This window comes from Sminthopsis crassicaudata, chromosome 1, assembly GCF_048593235.1.
Source record: "Sminthopsis crassicaudata isolate SCR6 chromosome 1, ASM4859323v1, whole genome shotgun sequence".
Lineage (NCBI taxonomy): Eukaryota > Metazoa > Chordata > Mammalia > Dasyuromorphia > Dasyuridae > Sminthopsis > Sminthopsis crassicaudata.
The window spans coordinates 473,201,359-473,222,756 of NC_133617.1; the positions used below are offsets into that span (position 1 = coordinate 473,201,359).

At 36.4% G+C, this 21,398-nt stretch overlaps 1 protein-coding gene across 3 annotated transcripts in view; it reads right to left on the reverse strand.

The window, feature by feature from the left end:
- The window catches only part of BAIAP2L1 (BAR/IMD domain containing adaptor protein 2 like 1), a 120,839-nt gene extending 101,434 nt beyond the window's left edge, over window positions 1-19,405 (reverse strand). Inside the window, exon 1 of one of the 3 annotated variants that reach the window (XM_074281079.1) lies at window positions 18,973-19,405. In XM_074281079.1, the coding sequence (XP_074137180.1) occupies window positions 18,973-19,023 (51 nt within the window). In that variant the 5' untranslated portion in view covers window positions 19,024-19,405. The remainder of the gene's footprint in view (window positions 1-18,972) is intronic. The other 2 variants (XM_074281081.1, XM_074281080.1) reach the window with 2 other exon arrangements.
- Between the last annotated feature and the right edge of the window lie 1,993 nt (window positions 19,406-21,398).

The window sequence follows — 21,398 nt, forward strand, 5'->3', positions numbered from 1 at the left end:
TGTTGTATTGCTGGGTCAAAGTATATTTGTAGTTTTCTAGCCCTCTGGGCAAAGTTCCAAATTGTTTTCCAGAATGGTTAGACTAGTTTACAATTGCACCAACAGTGTAGCTATTTTCCCACAACCCCTCAAGCATCTGTCATGTTTTGTGCTTTTTTCTTCTGTCATCTTAGTCAATGAGGTGGTATCAGAGTTGTTTAAAATTGTATTTCTCTAATTATTAGTGACTCAGTATTTTTTCATGAGTATTGATAGCTTTGACTTCTTCCTCTGAAAATGGTTGATATTTTTTGACCATTTACCAATTGGGGAATGGTTCCTATTTTTATAAATTTGACTTTGTTTTCTTTTGGTTGAGGAGTAAGATCTTTTTCAGAGAAAGTAGCTGCAATCCCCCAGCTTCCTACTTTTTTCTTCTAATTTTGGTTGCTTTGGTTTTCTTTGTGGAAAACCTTTTTAATTTTATGTGACCAGAATTACATGAATATTTAGAGACAGTCTAGTCCAAAACCCTTATTTTACAGGGTAGCAACTGATCTCTTCCCATTCTTCCTTATTCATTCACTCTCCTAAAAATGATTGCTTTTGATTAATTGTATCTTATGGGATAAATGGAGGAATTTACAATTTCCCCCCACACTCTGTTTTAATATTTTTTTCTTTTTCTTTTTCAAGGAAATTGGGGTTAATTGATTTGCTTAGGGTCACACAGGTAGGAAGTATTAAATGTTTGAGGTCTCATTTGAACTCAGGTCCTCCTGACTTCAGGCTGAATGCTCTATCTTCTTTACCACATAGCTGCCCCTACCCTACATTCTGGAAATCAATTTGAAATTCTTCAAATAAAGTGACCAAATATCCATACTCTGATTCAGAAATACTACTTGTAGGCATCTACCCTAAAGAGATTGCTGATAAAAAAAAAATAAAGGCTCCCTATAAACTAAAATATTTAGGCACATAGAGCATTTCTCATAGTAATAAAGTAACTAGAAACATTGATACCTATTGATAGGGAAATGAGCTAAATTACAATCTTGAATGTAAAGGAAACGACTGTTTTAAGAAAAAAGATCATGATAATTACTGAAAAGCATACAGAGAATGCACAAACTGATGCAAAATAAAGGTAGAGCCAAAAAATTATACATGCACAATGTAAATTGAAAGAATAATCACAAGAGTCAAAACTGAATGCTGCAAAATTATGAAGAGCAAGCTTAGTACTAAAGAGCCCTTCCACTCTACTTTGCAGAGATACATATACCATCAGATTTTTTCAATCTGCTGACTGATTTTGCTACATTAACTTTTATCTTCTTCTTCTCTTGGTTATAGGGATAATTCTCTGGGAGGATACAGGGGTAAAGGAGGATGGTATAAAAACAAAAACTAATCAATAAAAATCCACTAATTAAAAAGGTAAATGAAAAAAGTGTCTAGCCAGTTAAGAATAAAATATATACTTAAAGTCTGGGGATCATCAAGCAAAAATTAGATGACCATTTGTTAACATATGTTGTAGACTAAATACTCATTCCAATACAAATTGGATTAAATAGTCTCTGAGATCCAACCATGAGGTTCTGATCTAAGGGACACTCATGTTATTAAAATCACAGGACTTAGAGGAGAAAGGAATCTTAGATCACCTATATTAATGTTCTCTCCCTCTCTCTCTCTTGTGTGTGTGTGTTTAAACACATGAGAAAACTGAATTAGTGAGGAGTGAAGTGAATCAATTTGATCAAAGTCAGAGAGGCAAGATTGAGATTCAAAATCAGATCCCTTTGACTTCAAATTCAGCATACTTTTCCACTGCCCCTCCTTTACTGCTTGGTGATATCATTACTCTCTTTATATCCTTTTCTTCTAATGAATGAACAAATTTGAGAAAAAAGAAACTCCATTTATAAACAGATATTTCTTCTGAAATGTAATCACTGCAGTGTGAAATGGGAAACATGGGAAATTAGAATAAGATGAAGAAGCTGGACAGAATAATTTTATCTAAATAGTCTTTTCAAAAATTTTATAATTAGAAGTATCCATATAAATAAATATTAAAATACATTCCAAAAGCAAAATATGATTTTGATCATCTATTTGGAATACTTTATATCTTCTGATGGACAATGTGCTAGTTTTTACATTATACATTACTTTAAGATTAAAAACTAAAATAATGAAATATCTCTAATATCTATCTTTTCATAGAAATCACAGAATCTAGAATCAGGAGGCACTCCTCAGAGATTAGTTTAATCCCTTAATTGTCCAGATAGGGATTGAGAATCTGCCATTCATAAAATTAGATCTTTAACTCAAGATTATGTGAAAAGTTTCTCCTGCATAAATTTTAATAAGATTGAAATATATTTAATAAATGAAACAATTTTACAAGTACATAAACTGATTCAGAGTAGGACACAAAACAAATTATTACAGTGTTTTAAAACATATATTTGATAATTTGTGTTTATTGATAGCTTATAAATTTATACCAATATAATTAACCCCCTGTTCAAAACTCCTAATGTAATATATTAGAATCTACTCTACAGGCTTACTGTTCAGATGAGATGGTATAGAAGTACTTTGAAAAGTTGAAAATATTATATGCACATGAAAATACAAATGTTACAGAGAAAAGAGTTCTGTATTGATTTAATAATTAGGTATAATTGAGCAAACTAATTTTATTGAGCTTCAGTTTTCTCAAGTATAGAATGGAAATATTATGCATTGTGTAAAATCTTGGAGCTATTTAAATACAAACTTTTACCACTTGGTTGTTTGAAATGTTTCTCTTTTCATCTGGAAGTTTTTAAATGTACATTTTTACTTACTATATAATCTAACTTGAATGGAGAACATTTTTAATTTTTTAACAACATCACAAGAAATTCAGCAATGGATTTCTTTGAAAAATGAGGAGGAATTTTCTTTATTTTCAGATAAGGCCATTCTCATTTAGATAGAGAGAAACAACTTTTTAAAAACTCTGTGTCAGCTTTTTAAAATGTTGATAATCTCTCAGTAGGAGTGGAAAAAATTTTTTTTTCAATAACTAAATTGATGATTTAATCTTTAGTGGTTCACTTACATTACAGATTAATGTAATCATGGGTAATTTTTCATCATTTAGGTCAGAGAAGTGTAGTCAAAATTTATGGTTAATGTAGAATACTATATGACACTATCAGTAGCACTTTAAAATAATATATCTCAAACATCTTAGAAATGTCTTTACAGGTAAGCAAGCTGTATTTGGCTTCTCTTTAGCTTAACTAACACATATGAAAGCACTGCTGATAAATCCCATGGCCCAATGGACCAATTAGGTAAGAAACTTTAGTGTGTGGCAACAAGGCCACTGCCTCCAGCTTCATTAGATCATATTAATAACTCTCCAACCCATAATCACTAGACTCAGCTTCTACCTAGTGAACCATAACAGGCCTTCAGAAAGAAATATCAGAGCTCTCCCTGAAGATTATGGATCGCCAGACCTGGTTTTTTCCATGAGATCACTTTTTTAGATCCTGCCTTAGGTATTAGATTAGGCATCCTCTTTCCATGAAAAATTCCAAGTATGGCCACCTTTCACTTCCTGGGCCATTGGGAAACATGAGTTAATAGAAATAAGAAACAAAAACAAAGCTAAAACAACACCTACAGAAAAAGAGAAATTAGTGATATGTTTCCCTTTCTGAGCACTGGAATCAGTCTAGAAAATCCAAGAAAGCAACCATAATTATTATTTTGGTGATTTTTTTCCTATGTTAATTAGAATTCAATGGGAAAAAGCCATTTATAAACCAGCAAATCCAATAGTTATACTGCCCAGTTTGAAACTGTCATAACTATTCTTAAGGAAAAAAGAACTTAAGTAAAAATATAGGACCACTTTTTAAGGAAGTTTTTATTAAAAAATCCTCAGCTTAAAAAAAAAGTAGGGTCTTCTTATTGTCCTGAACATCCTCTTGAACTCTTCTTCCTTTCATTTTTTTTTTTTTAATTACATACGGGGTTTCTGATTATTAAGAAATTATTTCAGCAAAAGCTTTTCTCTTCAAGTGAATGAAGTCCACAGTAGGGAAGAAAACATTGATGGCAAATAATGTAAAAGAAAATAATGTCAGATGTGACTGGCTGGTATGCTGGTTTGTTTTGTTGAAGTATACTTTTTGGATATAACTGAGGATTTTATTGCTGAATGATGGTGATGGTGGGAATGAGGACACTGGCATTAACAAAAGGCATCAGTAAATTTGTGACATCAAACTATGATTATGAAACTCTTTATCAGACTCTATTGCCTTGACTTCTTTCAATAGCATGACACTGGAAGGTATTTGTGTGTTGCCAAAGAGTTTGTATGCACAGCTGAGACTTAATGTCTCTTTCCCATTAAGTCCATTAGTGTGTCATCTGGATTGGTTCAAGACAGTCCTGGAAAGATTTATGGGGTTAGAATTTTTCTGGAATACATTGGGATCCTTAGACATAAATTCTAACCTTAAGCAACAACAAAGAAGGTAAAAAATGTAGGTGTTCATTTGTTTTGAAAGAATTGTGGTTCTAGTTCTGCTAACTCTTGAGTTAATGAATACTTGTTAAAATTTCAGCATTAAGCCAGTTCAATGCAATATGCAGTCCTAATTTTGGAATACTTACTTTAGAATACTGACAAGTTAGTAAGCATATATTAAACACTACCTATGTGTCAGGCACTGTGCAAAACTCTGGAGATACAAAGAAATGCCCCAAACCAAATAAACCAAATAGTAGATAACTTAGCTCCCTCCTATCTTTCCAGGCTTCTTAGACCTTACTTACTCATCCCAATAAACTCTTTAATCTAGGGACAATGGCCTCCCTGCTGTCCCAAGCACAAAACAATACATCCCCAATCCCTGCTCTCACATAGTTCACATTCCAGTGTGGGAGACAATATGTAATCAACTACGGACAATAAAGATATACATAGGATAAATTGGAGAGAGTCTCAGAAGAAAGATCATAAGATTAAGAAAGGTAGGAAAGTGCTTTTTGTTAGAAGGTAAGAATTTGGCTGAGGCTTTCAGAAAGTCAGCAAAATAGGAGACAAAGAGAGGAGAGCAGAAGAATTCCAAGTTGGGAAACAATCAGTGAAAATACTTAGAATGGGGAAATGGAGTGTTGTGTTTGAGGAAGATAGTGTTATTAGAGTAAGTGGGTGGGGAGTAAAGAATAAGAAGCATATTATGAAAGATAGAAAGAAAGCATATTATGAGAGGTTGTGAATGTCAAAAGAGAAAATTTCATATTTGATCCAACTATAGAATATATCTTTTGTCAAATACAGTCAATGTGCTAATTTATTTTTTCTTAACTGTTCTTTGTTAGAAAGGAGGGATCCATGGTGTGGGGAAGGGGAGAAGGAAGGAGAAAAGGGGTTATGAGGAAGTGACACTGATGGAAAAAAGCATCAGTAAAACATTAAAAAATAAAGTAACTGAATCAAAGAAAATGCAATGGCAATTGAAGAGATCCAATTTCACTACTGGACTGCAAAATGTGATTCTATTTTAAATACTAAAAAAAAAAAAAAGTTTTATATTTGGTTATAGGATAAGATCATTAAAATTTTTTTACTTAGAGCTTAAAGGCAGAAAATTACACTGGTTCAAAGTCCATAGGGTGCTATAGTTATGGGACAATGCCAAAAAAGCTTTCAAGTGGTAGAAAGTAGGCATTTTTACTCTTGGCAGTTAGCAAGTTTTAGATTTTATAAGGATGTCAGAGCTATACTAGTTCCTTACTTCAGCAATGATTTTGGAGTATTGTTTCTTTTTTAGACTTTGAACTTTAATTGAGGAGGACTAGCTATAAGTGAGAAATGTTTTTCACTCAATTCATCATATTAGAAAAAAGTAAAAAAAAACAAAAAACAAACCCCAAAACAACACCCTGTAATTAGGGTTTTTGTTATTGTTGTTGTTATTGTTTTAGACAATTAAAAAAAAGATTCTGCTTCTGGAGCCTTAACTAATGTTCTCAAACAGAAAGCAATATGTTAAATATAAGATAATCATAATATAAATTAGGATATAAATGAGTTAAGATGCAAAAAAAAAAAAAAAAAAAATGTTGCCAGATCTAAAATGGCACTTCCAAGTTTGAATTAGATTAGAAAGGATTTCATTAAGGAAGTAATGCCTAAATTGGGCCTTAAAGAATAAACAACATTTCAACATAGATTGGTGGGGAGAGCAGGGGTAATGGGGATGTGGAGTAGGGAGAGGGGTAGGAAATATGGTAATGGGAATACCAGGTAAATGGGATGACATGATTATAAATGCAAAAATGGAACAGAAGGAGTTTACATAATCATGAAGAATCCTTGCAATCATATAGAGTATATGGGGGTATAATTTAAGATGGAGCTGGAATGGTTTGTCAGAGCCTTGAATATTAGAGCTAACAGAGAAGCTATGGAGAGCTTTTGAGCAGGGTAATAATAACTGGACCTGTGTATTAAGAATATTTCTCTAGCATTAATAGATGGTGAAATTGAAGAGATGATTCCAAGGTTTTAGGCTAGGATGATATGAATAAGGAAAGGTAATACTGGTACTGAGGAGAGAGACTAGAGGATAGATGGCTTTAGGGTCACGAGGACCTGAATTCAAATTCTGCTTCTATACTGGCTGTATGGTCCTTGGCAAATTCGTTAATCTCTAATTGCACTGATCAAAGTGGATAAACTCCAGAGCATGTGCTGACCTGCATTACTAGAAGAAATTTGTTCATTAGAAAAAATTTAAACCAGTGAAATCACAGGTTTATACCATCCTTTTCTCCAAACAAAAATGAAAAAAGTATTGTACAAGACAAAAGAGAAATGATCTAAAATAACCGGCTAGTTTATAGTCTTCCAGAATTACCTTCTTAATACAAAAAGGAAAATGTTACTAGTTCCATTATTAATTTTTGTTTTGTTTTGCTGAGGAATTGGGGGTAAGTAACTTGCCCAGGGTCACATAGCTAGGCAGTGTTAAATGTCTGAGACCAGATTTGAACTCAGGTCCTCGTGAGTTATTAAATATTTTAAAACACAAAGGTGGTGTTGGTGCTCAGAATAGATTTAAAACTATGAGTCTCTATTTCTAAAATATATAGAGAAATGACCCAAACTTATAAGAATTCAAACCATTCTTCAATTGATAAATGATCAAAGGATATGAATAGACAATTTTCAGATGAAGAAATTGAGATTATTTTTAGTCATATGAAAAGATGCTCTAAATCATTATTGATCGCCAAAGAGTTCCAAAACATAAAAAAGATTAAAAACCCTTATCTAGCTTAATTTCCTCATTTTAGAAATAAGCAACCTGAGGGCTAGAGGGTTGAGGTAATATATATCCAAAGCTCTGCCAATTTTAAAGCATAAATATTAACTATTACCATTGAAGTGATAAGACCAAGGTCATTCATGTAGTATTTATTAGGCCATTTAAACCTAAGAGTTCCAACCTTAAAGTAGGCACTAGTGAGGATAAAACACTATAAAAGTAATTAGCACAGTGCCTGGCACAAAGATACTATATAAATGCTTACTCTCTCCCTTCTTTCTAATCTCTAATCTACCAATTTGATGCAAAAAATATTTATTGAATTGAAGACAGGTAGGTGAGGAGCTACCAGATTATAGAGGGCCCTGAATGTCAAGCAAATGATTTTGAAATTTACATGAGGCAATAAATAACTCTTGATGGCCAAATGACCATTCTTTTAAATAACTTGTTGGCCTTGTTAATAAAATGACTTAATTATCCCCTTCCCCACAAAAAAAGGAACTCTTGAAGATCTTATGAGTAGCAGTGATACAATCAGAACTATATTATGTAATAAAGATTACTCTGGCAGTGATATTTTGAAGGGATAATGAGGAAGTATAAAAACCTCTTAGAAAGCTATTTTTAGTAACAGTTCAGGCATCAAGGGTATTTATTTATTTATTTATTTTTTGAGGCTTACTATAATTTTCAAATATATATATTTCCCCCCCTGAGGCTGGGATTAAGTGACTTGCCCAGGGTCACACTGCTAGGAAGTGTTAAGTGTCTGAGGCCAAATTTGAACTCGGGTCCTCCTGAATTCAAGGCTGGTGCTCTACCCACTGCGCCACCTAGCTGCCCCTATTTTTTTTTTTCCAATTAATAAGAATTCATCTTTTTTTTCTTCCTGTCCTCCCTTTGGAAAATAAAGGAAAACAAAAATCTTCTAACAGCAAAACAAACCACCACATTGGCCATGTCCAAAAATATGTCTTGTTCTGCAGGAGTCCATCTTTCTATCAGAGAGGGGAAGCATGTATCAACATCAGTCTTCTGGAATTGTGGTTGGTCATTGCATCGATTAAAGTCTTTGAAAATTATTTGTCTTTATAATATTATTGAGATATGGGATATAAAAGAATCAAAAATAATTTCAGGGTTTAAACATAGGAGACTAGATGAATGTGATCCCAGAAAGAAATAGTGAAGTCAGAAGGAGAAACAGGGTAGGGGTTAAGGAGTTTGGGCTTCTATATTGAATTTGACATACTGGAAGCCCAATTGGTTGGAGATAACTTGTAGACAGTAGGAAACAGAGGTCTAGAGTTCAGAGGAGATATAGAATTGGAGATTTTGTAAGATTTCAAAGTAATCTCTATGATTGTTATAGTTGAACTTGTGGAAGTAAATACGACTGGCAGAGGAAAGATAGAGAGTTAAGTGAAACAAGGACAGAAATTTGGGAAATATTCTCATTAATAGGTTATAAAGAAATCCTGGTACAAGAGAAAGAAACAGATAGATCAAAGGAGAAGGTGGGGTGTTTCTGAAACCAAAGAGGAAAGAAACCCCCCCCCCCCAAACTCCACTGTTACAAAAGCTGAAGGGAGGAGTTCTGATTTCTTGATTGGAGAGTTAGAGCTTACTTTGAGTCTCGGTAGAGTGGGAAGGTAAGATTTGACTGCAAGTAATGGAAGAGAGAATTGACAGTGAGGAAGCTGGAAGGAAGCTCCTTCAAGAACTTTAGAAATGATAAGAAAAAAAGATGAGCTGATTGATATCTGGATGGGGTAGAAGGATTGAAAGCTTAATTAAGAATGAGAGATCTGAGTATTATTATAGGCAAATGAAAAGAAACTGAATAGTAGGGGATGATTACTAGATCAAGATCCAAGAGAAGACAGGCAGGAATGGGATCAAGGTGGAGAAAGTAGGATTAATTTTGATGAAAAGTAGCAATCTCTCTTCTGTGACTGGAGGGAAGGAATGGGTCAATGAGCTTTCTTCAACACCTATTCTGGGCATTGTGCTCAGCTCTGGTGATACAAAGAATTAAAAAAAAAAAAAGTCCTGCCCTCAAGGAGTTAATGGATAAAAAAGGGAGATAACATGCAAGAAACTTTACAAAACAGAATAAATTGGGAGTAGTCTTAAAGGGAAGGCACTAAGATTATGGAAGACTATAAAAGGCTTCTTGTAGAAGGCAGAATATTAGCTGGGATTTGAAAGAAACTGGGAAAGCCAAAAAGTAGGAATGAATGAAGGGAGAAAATTCCAGAATGCTAAAGTAGAGAAATCCAAGTATGGGGGAACAGCTAATGAAAATGCTTGGTTATTTGGGAGATGGAGTTTTTAATTTTTTTTATTATAGCTTTTAATATACAAAACATTTTAGGTAATTTTTCAACATTGACCCTTGCAAGAACTTCTGTTCCTACTTTTCCCCTCCTTTCCCCAACTCTCTCCCCTTAGATGGCAGGCAGTCCCTTATGTGTTAAATATGTTAAAGTATATGTCAAATACAATATATGTATACACTTATCTTGTTGCACAGGAAAGATTGGATTTAGAAAGAAGGTAAAAATAATCTGAGAAGAAAAAAACAAAAATGCAAGCAAACAGTAACAGAAAGAGTGGAAATGTTATGTTGTGGTCCATATTCATTTCCCAATGTTCTTTCTCTGAATATAGCTGGTTCTGTTCATTACAGATCAACTAGAACTGATTTGGATCTGGAGATGGGAGTTTTGTATGAAGAACAATAAGGTTAGTGTCTTGGAAGGGGCTACCAGTATGGTAGGATCTATACTTTTAGGAGATCAGTTTGATGGCAAAGTAGGTAATGGATTGGAGTGGGAAAGAGATTTGAGGCAAGGAAGCTCAAGAAAGGCTATTTCAATGGGCCAGCTGTGAGGTGATGAAGATCTACAATAGGATAGCTGAAGTGTCAGAATGGAGGAGGAATCAAGGATGATACTTAAGAGCATAAATCTGGGGGACTAAAAGAATCATAGTATCCTCAACAGTAATAAAGAAGTTAGGAAGAGGGGAGGTTTTTAGAACTGGGGTAGAGGCAAAGATGAGTTCAGTTTTACTTTTGCAACATCTCTTCAATATCTCTTTCTTCCCTCCTCTGACATTATTAACCCCCGTAGGGGATTACCTGCAGCTCTCAAGATTTCATGTTTGAACTATTGAAATGTTCTCTTGCTTGGTTTCACTGCCTCAAGTCACTCCCTATATCAGTCTATCCTTACTTCTATGACAATTATACCTTCTGCTTCTTTTTCTGTTTCTTTGATAATTCCTTCTCAGATGATGGTACCTTCATCCCCTTTATTACCTAGGTTTGAAATTCAAGTTATGTAAGATTCTCCCTTGCATCCTACTCCAATATCTAACCAGCTGCCAGCTGATTTTAATCTTTTTATGTCCAGCATCTATTTTCTTATTTTTAATCCTATTGTAAGTTATTATTATTCACCTTTTTATCATACATCTTTTGAACTATCAAAATAACTTCCTATATGGTCTTTCTTCTTTCTGTTCTAGCTTTTGAAGCTACCTAGAGTAAAATAACCTTCCTAATGCACAGAGAACTTGTGCTTAAAAATCTATCTTTTGCCATTGGATAAAATATCAGTTCCTTAGCTTGAAATTCAAGACTATCCACAATCTGGCTTCAGCCTCCTTTGCCATGTCTTTTTCCACATTATTCCCTTTCATATAGTCTATGCCCTGGGTAAATAGGTCTATTTAGTGTTTCAAAAATAATTTGCAAGCATTCTGATAGCAAAAAAAAAATGATAATTTTTGGGGGTGTTTTTGTATTTGCTCTCTTTTCTTTTCATTTCTACCTTTCTGTAGTTTTCCCTTCTTTTCTCGGGATGCAATGGAAAAAATGATGGACTTGATTTGCAATTCTAGCTCTATCACTTTCGGTATAAACTTTGACCCAATGAGGGCACTTCCTTCACAAAATCTTCATGTAACTATCCACTTGAAAATTTTTCCTTGCTTATCTAATAGTTCGTCTTCAAATTTCAGCTAAAATCTCACTTTTGGCAAAAAGTCTTTCTCAGTCCCCCTTAATGCCACCTCCTTTTCTCTGAGATTATCTACAATTTATAAACAGCAGAGAGTAACTGGTGGCTATGGACTCATGTTTATGCCATTTTATTCCTCTGAATAAATGTCTAGAAGAGAGAGGTACATATATCACTGTCAACTGAGAACATATAAAAAACAAAGGACAAAAATTTACAACCATGAACATGAGAGGTTTCCCAAGGTCAGAAGATCTGGGGTGTGTGCTTATTCAATCTCTCAAGATTCTAAATAATTAATACTTAAGATATTTCAGTTGTAAATAAAAAACTTTAATAAAAATTTAAAAAATAAAATTTCAGAATAGATGTTGCCCAGCATTGATAAGTAGTATCCTCATGAGGAATTCTCTGTACATACATGAAGCTATGATTAGAGAGAAGAATTTCACAAAGTTCTAAATCTCAAAAGTGACTCTAAGGGACAGGACATTAAAAAACCACCCAGAAGTTATTATAGCCATACCTTTCTTCTAAACAGACTTATATTCTTATACTGAGTTTAGCAAAAAATATTTTTTACTCCATTTAAACCACAGTTGTAGTTAAACAAATTTGAAAAGAACTTTTAATAGAGAATGTATGATGTGAAGAATTCAACTCAATGTTTCAACAGCAATAAAAACTTATGGGTTAAAAAAAAAAAACTAAAACAAAAGAATCATATCACATGAAATTTTTAAAATGCACAGTATTCAAAGGAATCCTACTGTAATCTACACAAGGTTTACAAAGAAAATACAAGAGAATTATTCCAGAAATTATTAAGAGTAGCATTTGTGAAGAATTGGTGAACTCAAAAGAAATGTAGTTCACCTGAAATCACTGTCCTTTCATCTGTTAAAGCTAGTCTCCAGTTCCTGTTACTTGTTAAGTAGTCTCAGGCTTCCAAACAAATGAGGCCCATTTCAGGAAAAAAAAAGTACTTTCCTGTAAACTCCCTCGATTTTTATTTCATGACACACCTTTTCAAAACAATAGACAAGGCAGGTAGGGAATACCTAACCAAACAATATGTATGTTCTCGATGGCTTCAGGTTTTATGCCTTTCCAACAGTTTTTAACCCAAGAACTGGGAATATTATAACATATTTACTGTCTCCTAACTTTCATAACTTCTGGTATAAATGTGGGAAAACTTCCAATGAGGCACATTTTCCAAATATTAGTTAAAATATTATATAATAACATAAAATGCTATGTAAGTATATTAGATACTAAATATGTTATTAAATTACATATTAGCATTAAATACTGGCCATTAAAATATCACATGTTAATATTAAATTTTGGCTACTTTTAAAAATTCCTTATTGAATAGTTATTTAGTGAAAAGTATACTAAACTTAAAAGTAGAAGACATAAAAGTTCTAATGTCATGTAACATTTTGAGTTGTTTGATAGTTCTATAGCTGTTTTTCCACTTGTCAAATAAATAGTATTAATCTCCTATAAACTTCACAAAAATTTAAAGAAATTAATATAGCATTATGAAGATAGAACTGAAGTCAGAATATTTGGGTTCTAGTATTTATTGACTTTATCCCAAAGTATCTCCCTTCCAGTTCTAAAGCATGAAAAGACCCTGGAAAAGTCTATTCAACCTGCATTTTTCCTTAGCTGTCCAAAAAAAGGGGTTGAACTAGTTGAAACAGAAAAGTTAAAAAAAAAAAAAAGTTGAAATGTCTTTGTAAAAAGGTAAAGGCCTTTCTGACTGAAAATAAATTAACTAATAAATTCCCAAATGTTATGATTAAAAACTCTTTTATAATAAAATTAAACAAAGATGTATCTCTTTAAAACCCTTCAACATTAAACAAATTTAATCCTAAAAGTCTACGTTGATTTGAGATATTGATGAATTATTTGGACACCCATTTTATGAAACCTTGAGAACTAGGGGAAGATCCCCACCACTGGTGAATCCTGTGTGGAGAATTTATAGGAGAACATGGATAAAAGTTAAAAAGGATAAGCAGTCATGGATAGGACAGATCACTGGAGGAATACCCACATTGAGGAAATCCTAGATCCACTGAAGCAAAATTATTATTTTTATCTTAGTGCTCCTAACAGAAAGCTGATGTCTTAGGCTTTTTTCTTGATTTACAGCCAGGAACCAACCTCGCTTTTCTTCTGATTAATTTAGGGCCAATTGAGATATGGAATGAAGCTACTGATACAAGTAACCTCTCTCAGAAGCTTCCCTCCTTTCCCTTTAGTCACCATGGGGCCCTCGAATGGGGGAGCCTTGGGCTGTTAAATCCTCTTTTATCTTATGACCCAAGTTCCTTTGAGTAAACCTGATGAAAGCACATATTTTTGGGAAAGACTAGCTTAAAAAAAAAAAAAAAAAACAGAGAGGAATGTCAGATATTTTTTAGCTGATGTAACAAGCATTGCTATTAATAGGGGAAGGAAGGTGGAGACAATTTGAAACTTCAAATAAATAACTTGCACCTGTGTATTACAGTGCTTGATGTGTTTTATAAGTAATGGAAATCTGGCATTGGCTTTCATTTACAAATCACAGAATAAGCTGCAAAAGAGAAAAAGTATCATAATAGGAAAATACTATTTCTGTTTACCCTCATTTTGCTATAAGATAGCAAAAAAAAAAAAAAAATGCAGTGCTAAGATTTAAAGGGATAAATGACACAAAATGTTGATGTCTTCATAAATTGCCAAAATGCAGCTAGTAGTTTAATGAGTCATCAGTTAGAAGCAAGAAATTAAAAGGTTAAAATGTATTCCTTTATCAAGAATAATTGGTAGTTTTTCTCCTTCACTGTCACCATTAAACATTCAAATACCCACACTTACATTGAAAAAATTTGTAAAGGAAAATGGCATTATCCTGCTTTTGGTCAAATTCTAACCATTAGAAAAGATGGCTGGATGATGTCATAATCCTGAATTGTCAAAGACTTCCTCAACACCTAACTTCCAGGAAGGTTATGTAGCTCTGTTTAATCATATGCTTGCACACCCTGAAGCTTTGTTTCCTCTTAAGTGTCACTAAGATACATAAGCAATACAACAAGAGTGTGAGGGCAAATTCAGGGTAGAGTAGAGAATTTAACTCCCCAAACAATCAAACTGACAAAATTTGCATTTATTCTTAATATTATCATTCTTCAACATTTTAGTATTTATTAATTTCCATTTGTTTTTAAAGTATCATCATACAAATTCTCGAGACTGAACATGCACCAAGGTGTAGTGGTTAAGTACTAGAGTGAAAGACCTATGTCCAGTTTCTTCCTATGAAACTTATTAGCTATGGCCCTAGTAGAAGCAGCTAGGTGGAACAGTAGATAGAAGTGGGGCCTGAAGTCAGAAAGACTTATCTTCCTAAATTCAAATCTAGTCTCAGACACTTACTAGCTATGTGACCCTGAACAAGTCACTTGACTCCGATTCAGTTTCCCCATTCAATAAAATGAATTATAATTAGGCAAACTTTTACCAAGAAAACCCTAAAATGGAGATAGTGGCAGACATGGTTGAAAAACAAAAACAAAGTGGCCATAGTCAAATAATTTTGTTTCCTCATCTGTAAAAAGAGGGCATTGAAATAGGTTTAAGCTTAGAATAAAGTTAAAGGCAACCTAACTGATATTCTCACAAATATCATCTTAAATATTTGCAAAGCCACATTAAAAAAACAACAACAAATAAACATTTAAAGATAGATACTTGATAGCTAGACAAACAAAGGGGTAATTTCTTCTTCCTCTTCAGCATTTGTTCCTTTAAAGTTACAGAAATGTGAGAACTTTAAAATATAAAGAAATTAAAACCTATTTCTGCAAACCACAGATTCTTTCCTGGAGTTGGCTTTTGTAAATGCACCTGGTTATTTTATGTTTTGCATTATAAAGATATAGCAGCTTGGCAGGTAATGCAAAGGACTCAGAAAAAAAAAAAAAAAAAAAAAAACACTTTAAAAAGAATTGTAGTAAGCACTCCTAGGGATGCCTAGCCATACAAATTTTGCTTTCAATAGGGTTTAGCTTTAGATTTGTTTATAGGGAATACAGGAGATAAGTAACTGAGGTTTTCAAGGCTTTCAATCTGAACATGCAAAAAAGTAAGGGACAGTCATGGTTTAATGAAACCATTCATGATCACTTTCAGTTTTATATTGCACAGATTAAATTGTTTTATTTTTTTACATGGTAAATATAGACTCCCATTCCCAGATGCTAAATAAAAAAAATTTGAGAAAAAAAATGACTGAAATTAATCATTGTCATCAAACATTTCTTGAGCTTAGATATGTGCAAAGTCTTTTACAGATACAGCCATATGGATAGAATGCTAGGCTATGAGTCAGAAAGACCACAGTTTAAATTCTACCTCACACACTAATTGTGAGACTCCAGTAAAGTCACTTAACCTCTGTCTCAATTTCCTCAATTGTAAAATGGGGACAAACACAGCATTGTTGTAAGGATCCAATGAGATAATATTTGTAAAATGTTTAGCAGTGTGTGCACATAATAGTAAGTGATTATTTCTTTCCTTTGCTCCTTGTACTGTCAGGGAGATTTACAACTTAAAAAAAAAATTAAGAAGTTTTATTTAATATTCTAGTCTATGTATGTTTAAAGTAAGATATGAACTCAGGCTTTCCCAACTTTAGGCCCAAGGCTATCTAGCTGTCATTGGATAACAATGATAGAATGTCATAGAACTGGAGCTTGAGAAAATCTAAAATATACTTTTGTTTTTTGATATCTTTTGCTTCATCACTTGGGATTTCTCTGTGAATGAAAAAAACAAACAAAACAATTAATTATTAAGTGTGTACTAGGAGCAAAGTATAGGGGGATACAATGTATCCCTTATCTTCCCAGAAGGCTATTCCTTAAAACAAAGAATAAAAAGAGGGGGGAAAAACACATAAAAAGTATGAAATATGTAGATTTATATTCACAGTCCCCCTAACTTGTATAGTGTATGAAAAATTTTCCTTCTTTACAATCAGTCATCAATCAGGCTGAGCCTCCAGAAAGATAAGCATTTTTTTGGATTAATCTGGATAATTATATATATATATATATATATATATATATATATATATATATATATATATATATATCTCCCTTAAATATGATTTTATTTTTCTAAATTCATGCAAAGAAGTTTTCAACATTCACCTCTGCAAAACCTGATGTTTCAAATTTTTCTCTCTCTCACCCTCTTCCCTCCCTAAGACAGCAAGCAATCTGACATAAGTTAAACATATTTTTGTACTCATCATGCTGCACAAGAAAAGTCAGCTCAAAAGGAAAAAAAATGAGAAAGAAAAAAAAAACCACAAGCAAACAAAACAAAAATGGTGAAAATACTATGCTTTGATCCATAGTCATTCTTTATAATTCTCTCTCTAGATGAGGATGGCACTTACCATTTGTTTCAGAGAATCATAAATCACAAACTGAAAAACTAGAAGGAACTTTAGAACCTAATCCAATCCTCATTTTACAGATGAGGAAATTTATGCCCAAGTGGTTAAGTGACTTGCCCAGGATGATACTAATAAGTGTTTAAGGTGGCATTTGTATCCAAGCACTTTCTGATGCCAAGTCCAACACTATCCATTATACCAAATGTGTATGGCACACAGTCATACGCATGTTCATATGTATCTACAAATTCTCAGTATAGTGACCTAACACAAAGTATTTTTTCCATTTAAGTATAAAATATTAACACTCAAGTCTCTGGAAATTTAAAAACCTGCCAACTATGAAAGGAAATATAAATACGACGGAAGCAATTTGGTCAAGGTTAATGGACCCCAAAGCATGACCTTCTTAGATCTATCAGCCTTACGCATTTCTCTCATTCATATACGGACACATACACAATTTTCTCAAACAAGGCCTTTAATTTGATATCAAAGTCAGATAGGGGCAGAATCAATGTGTGCTAAAGGTATGTTAAAAAATGAAATAATTTAAAATAAATTGGGGGTGCATTTTGGGCATACATATGAAAAAAAAAAAAACAGTTTAATCTTTGGAATCCATGGGGTTAAAATGGAAACATTTTTAATCTCCTACCCAGGAAACTCATTTTGAGAATTCAGTGAGACAACATAAACTAAATCTTGGGGTAAATAAAAAAAAAATAAAACTTAATGTAGGCCTCAAAAAAAAAAAATCTGGAGTTTAGCAAAGCCATATGTCTGAGTCCAATAGTTATTAAAAAGTTGTTATAAAACAAAAGTTGCTCTGCAGTCTATAAATAATTAAGTATATATCTTTTTTCAAAAGGAATTCATTTACAAATACTTAAACTTAGAAGTATCTCATTACTGAATAGATCACTCCTCATAAGTCTGTTTCTGGAAAAATGCTCGTGCAAATGTAAAAGACATTATTCAATATTAAAAAAATTCCTTAAGAAACATAAACGTTAATCATGACTTAAAAAAAGGAACATCCACTTTATTAAAACATTGAGTTTTTGTTGACTCAAAATGTTTCACAATCATAATCGGCATCTATCAAAGCCTAGTCTAACATGAGAGAAGGTATAAAAAGAAAAGGGTGTTTCAAGATCCACTGAAAAGCAGACTAACTGCCACTTTAGTAAAATCCAACAAGATGAGTGTGCTACAATAAAGCCTTTTCAGCTGCAGGAACTACAAATGAGCTATATTGCTCACCTGGTAATTCTTAATTAAATGGGGAGTTTCTCTTTCACATACTTGCAAATAGTATTTTTTTTTAAGACGAGACACTGGATGCCTTTTTTTGGCTTCTGGAAAACATGTAATAATAATCCCACTGCTACCTTTGCTACCTTTATGTGTTTTCACTATAATTTTCATGTGGTTTGATGAAAAATGGAAAACTTTTCAAGGGAAGCTCCTTTTCCCAGGGTTTAAGTTTTTACAGCAGATTCATTATTATTATTAGTTAAAAGACTGGTTTTATGTCCCTTAAATCCAAAGAGTTCTAAATAAACGTTTGTGCAGAAAAAAATCTTGCTGGAAGCACCATCCTTGCCTCGATCAGCATTTGCCTCTTGGGACGATAAATCTGGCTATTTACTTCAATCCAAGTCCACCTCGGACTATGGGGACTAATGTAAACGGAGCCCGATTCTCTTGGACGGCGCCCTTCCGTAGTAAAAGTGGGAGAAGTGTCTGCCACAAAACCTTGGGACTTGCGTTTTTTTTGGTTTTTAGCGGCGCTCAAAGGGATAGGTAAAGGCTGCTCCTTTCACCACGCAACGACTGCTCCCCACTTTCTTTCTCCTTTAAGTCTCACTCCCCCAGCCCGGAGTGGGAGAGCCGACAGCTCCGGGCTGAGAGGGACAGTTTCCGTTCTTTCTCCACAGCTAAGGACACGAGAGGTGGTCTAGCATCCATCAGGAAGATTCCCCGCCTTTCTCTCCGCCCCCCGCACCCCAACTCCCCAGCAAACTCTGGGCACCGCTCCCGAGCTCAGGGTCCTCCACACGAGCCCCGTCAGTTCCCTCCCACGACTCAGCCGGGCCCGCGGGCCCCAGTCCCTTACTCTGTAGGTGTTTTCGGTGAGCTTGTTCACTTCCTCGGGACCCCGAGACATGGTGCCGGTGTCTCCGCCGCTCCGCCGGGGGTCTCAGTGCCCGCCTCTGGGACGGAGAGGAGGGAGGACGAGTGCCGACCCCGCTCCGGGGCCACAGCGCCTACCCGGGCCGCTTGGGCTGAGTGCCCGGGCGCCCCCGTCTCCAGGGGAGGCGAGCCGGGAGCAGGACCGCGGCAGGGTGCGGGCAGCAGGCGGGGGAGAAGCGAGGCTAGCTCCAGTACTCCGCCGCCCGGGCCGGCGCGCCCTTTTCTCTCGGCCGAGCCCCCAGAGAAACTGTCAAAACTTGGGGAGATCCAGCTGCCACGGCCGCGCCGAGCCCGGAGAACTGGAATCAGGACCTGGAGCCGGACGCGAGGGGAAAGGGGGAGGAAGCACGGAGAGGGCGGTGCAGTCTGACGCGGCAGCCCAAGCAAAGGAGGGGCGGGGCGGGGCGCGGCCTGGCCCTACCTGCGCTGGGCTAGGGCTGAGGCGAGCGAGGCCGGGGCACCTCGGGCCGGGGAGAGGCACCGGATGCGCTCTGCTGGGCGCAGGGCGCCCTCTCCTGGGGCCCGCACCCAGACCGGGCGCAGGCGCGGGTCCCCCCTGGGCCCTCGGGATCCCGAGGAGCACCTGGGGCAGGGCGGCCGAGGGGAGGGACCCCCGGAGGGCGCGACGCGCTGGTCCTTGTTTTCTCGCGCCAGCTCTGCCCTGGGGGGAGTCACTTGGTGCCTGGCCGTGCCAGGGTCTCTTCAGAAGTTTCCCAAACCGCGGCTTGAACTTCCTTCAGACTCCCGCCCGGGGGAGCCGGCCTGGGGACCGAGCACGGTTCTAACCTTTCATTGTGGCTGATGGGAGTGAAGGGCGCGCTGCCGGCGACCCCTCCGACTCCCTGCCACTCGGAGTTAGAGCACAGAACTCAAACGCACCGAGGGGACGGGCGCTAAGACTGGGAGTCTGAGGAGATTTAGATGTGAGTGCAGCGAGCGTGGCAGTGCCAGCCTGTCAGGGGTTAGGGGCTGTCCTTGCGGGTTTTGTTCTGGCTTTTTGGGTGGCCGCGAGGGGCTGTGCCCCACGTGGGCGGACTGTGCGCCCACTACTGCCAGCACTCACTCTTTCAGGAGTACCTTGGAAAGAATCGAGCTTAGAGCCAGAGCCGGGGCCCAAACTTCACTCCCTCCATTTACCACTTGTGTGATAACAGGCAAATTACTTGCTTTGCTCTCTGGTCGTCTGCTTCCTTATCTATAAAACGCGGACTGGATCTCTACAGTTCCGGTCACTTTCTAGGTGAACTTGTGACCGGACGCTCTCGCTAGGTGCATTTCTCTTATTCTCAGTATTTGCGGGGGGTGGGAATAGTATGGGGGAGGCAACACCCCCCCCCCTTATTTTAGTGACTAGTTGAAGGGATTGAACACAGTAGCATTAAGAGCGATGGGCCTTTTCCCGTCTAAGTTGGAGAGAGAGGCACTTGTGAACAGCATGACCTTGACTTTAGGTTCGGAAAGAAACGCTGGAGGTGCAGTGAAGGAGTAAGGGGGGGATGGGACGCTCAGATGGTGTGTTACGTTGGACCCGGCGCTGAGGAGGGCTAGATTTCGGGCTCCCTGTCAGGGCCGCAGGTACACAGAAAATCTGCGCCAGGTCTGTTCTAATCGAAGGGATTAAAAAAAAAGCCATAGATAGTCTCTGCCTAGTAGGAACTCAGTTTTTCGGGGGAGAAAGCAAGCAAGCAAATACGTACAAACGAGCTATACAGAGGATAAACAGGAAATAAGGGAAGACTAAAAATTAGAATTACGGGGGGGGGCGGCGGCAAAGGCTTCTGGTGCAGGTGTGATATGAATCGGTTAAAGGAAATCAGGGGCGTCAGCAGGCAGCAATAAGGAGAAAGAACATTCTAGGCATGAGACAGCCAAAGAAAATGCTAGAATTGGGAGACATGGAACATCGAGGAGGCCAGTTGCAAAGGAAGTCGGTTGTTACAGGACCGAAGAGTAAGTGCAAAGTAAGGTACAAAAAGAGTGGAAAGTAGGAGGGGGGGGGGGGGCTAGGTTCTGAAGAGACTTTGGACGCTGGAGGATTTTGTATTTTATCTTGGAGGCAATAGGGAAGTACTCTTCAATTAGCAAAACAAAACCCATCAACTACTGGTTCTTTAAATAAAAATGAAACGCTTAAAGGGAAGGAAGATAAAGAATGGATGGAATTCCCGTTGGAGACCCTTCTTTCTTAAAAATTTCCAAATATAAGTGGTATTGAAATTGCACCGAGTATTTGCAATTCACTAGGGAAAGCCACTGGGTAAAATTTCTGTGACTCCTTTATTTGCTCTTCTGAGGTCAGACTTTGAAAGGTGTCACTGGACTTAGAACAGAAACGCAAATTGTACTCTT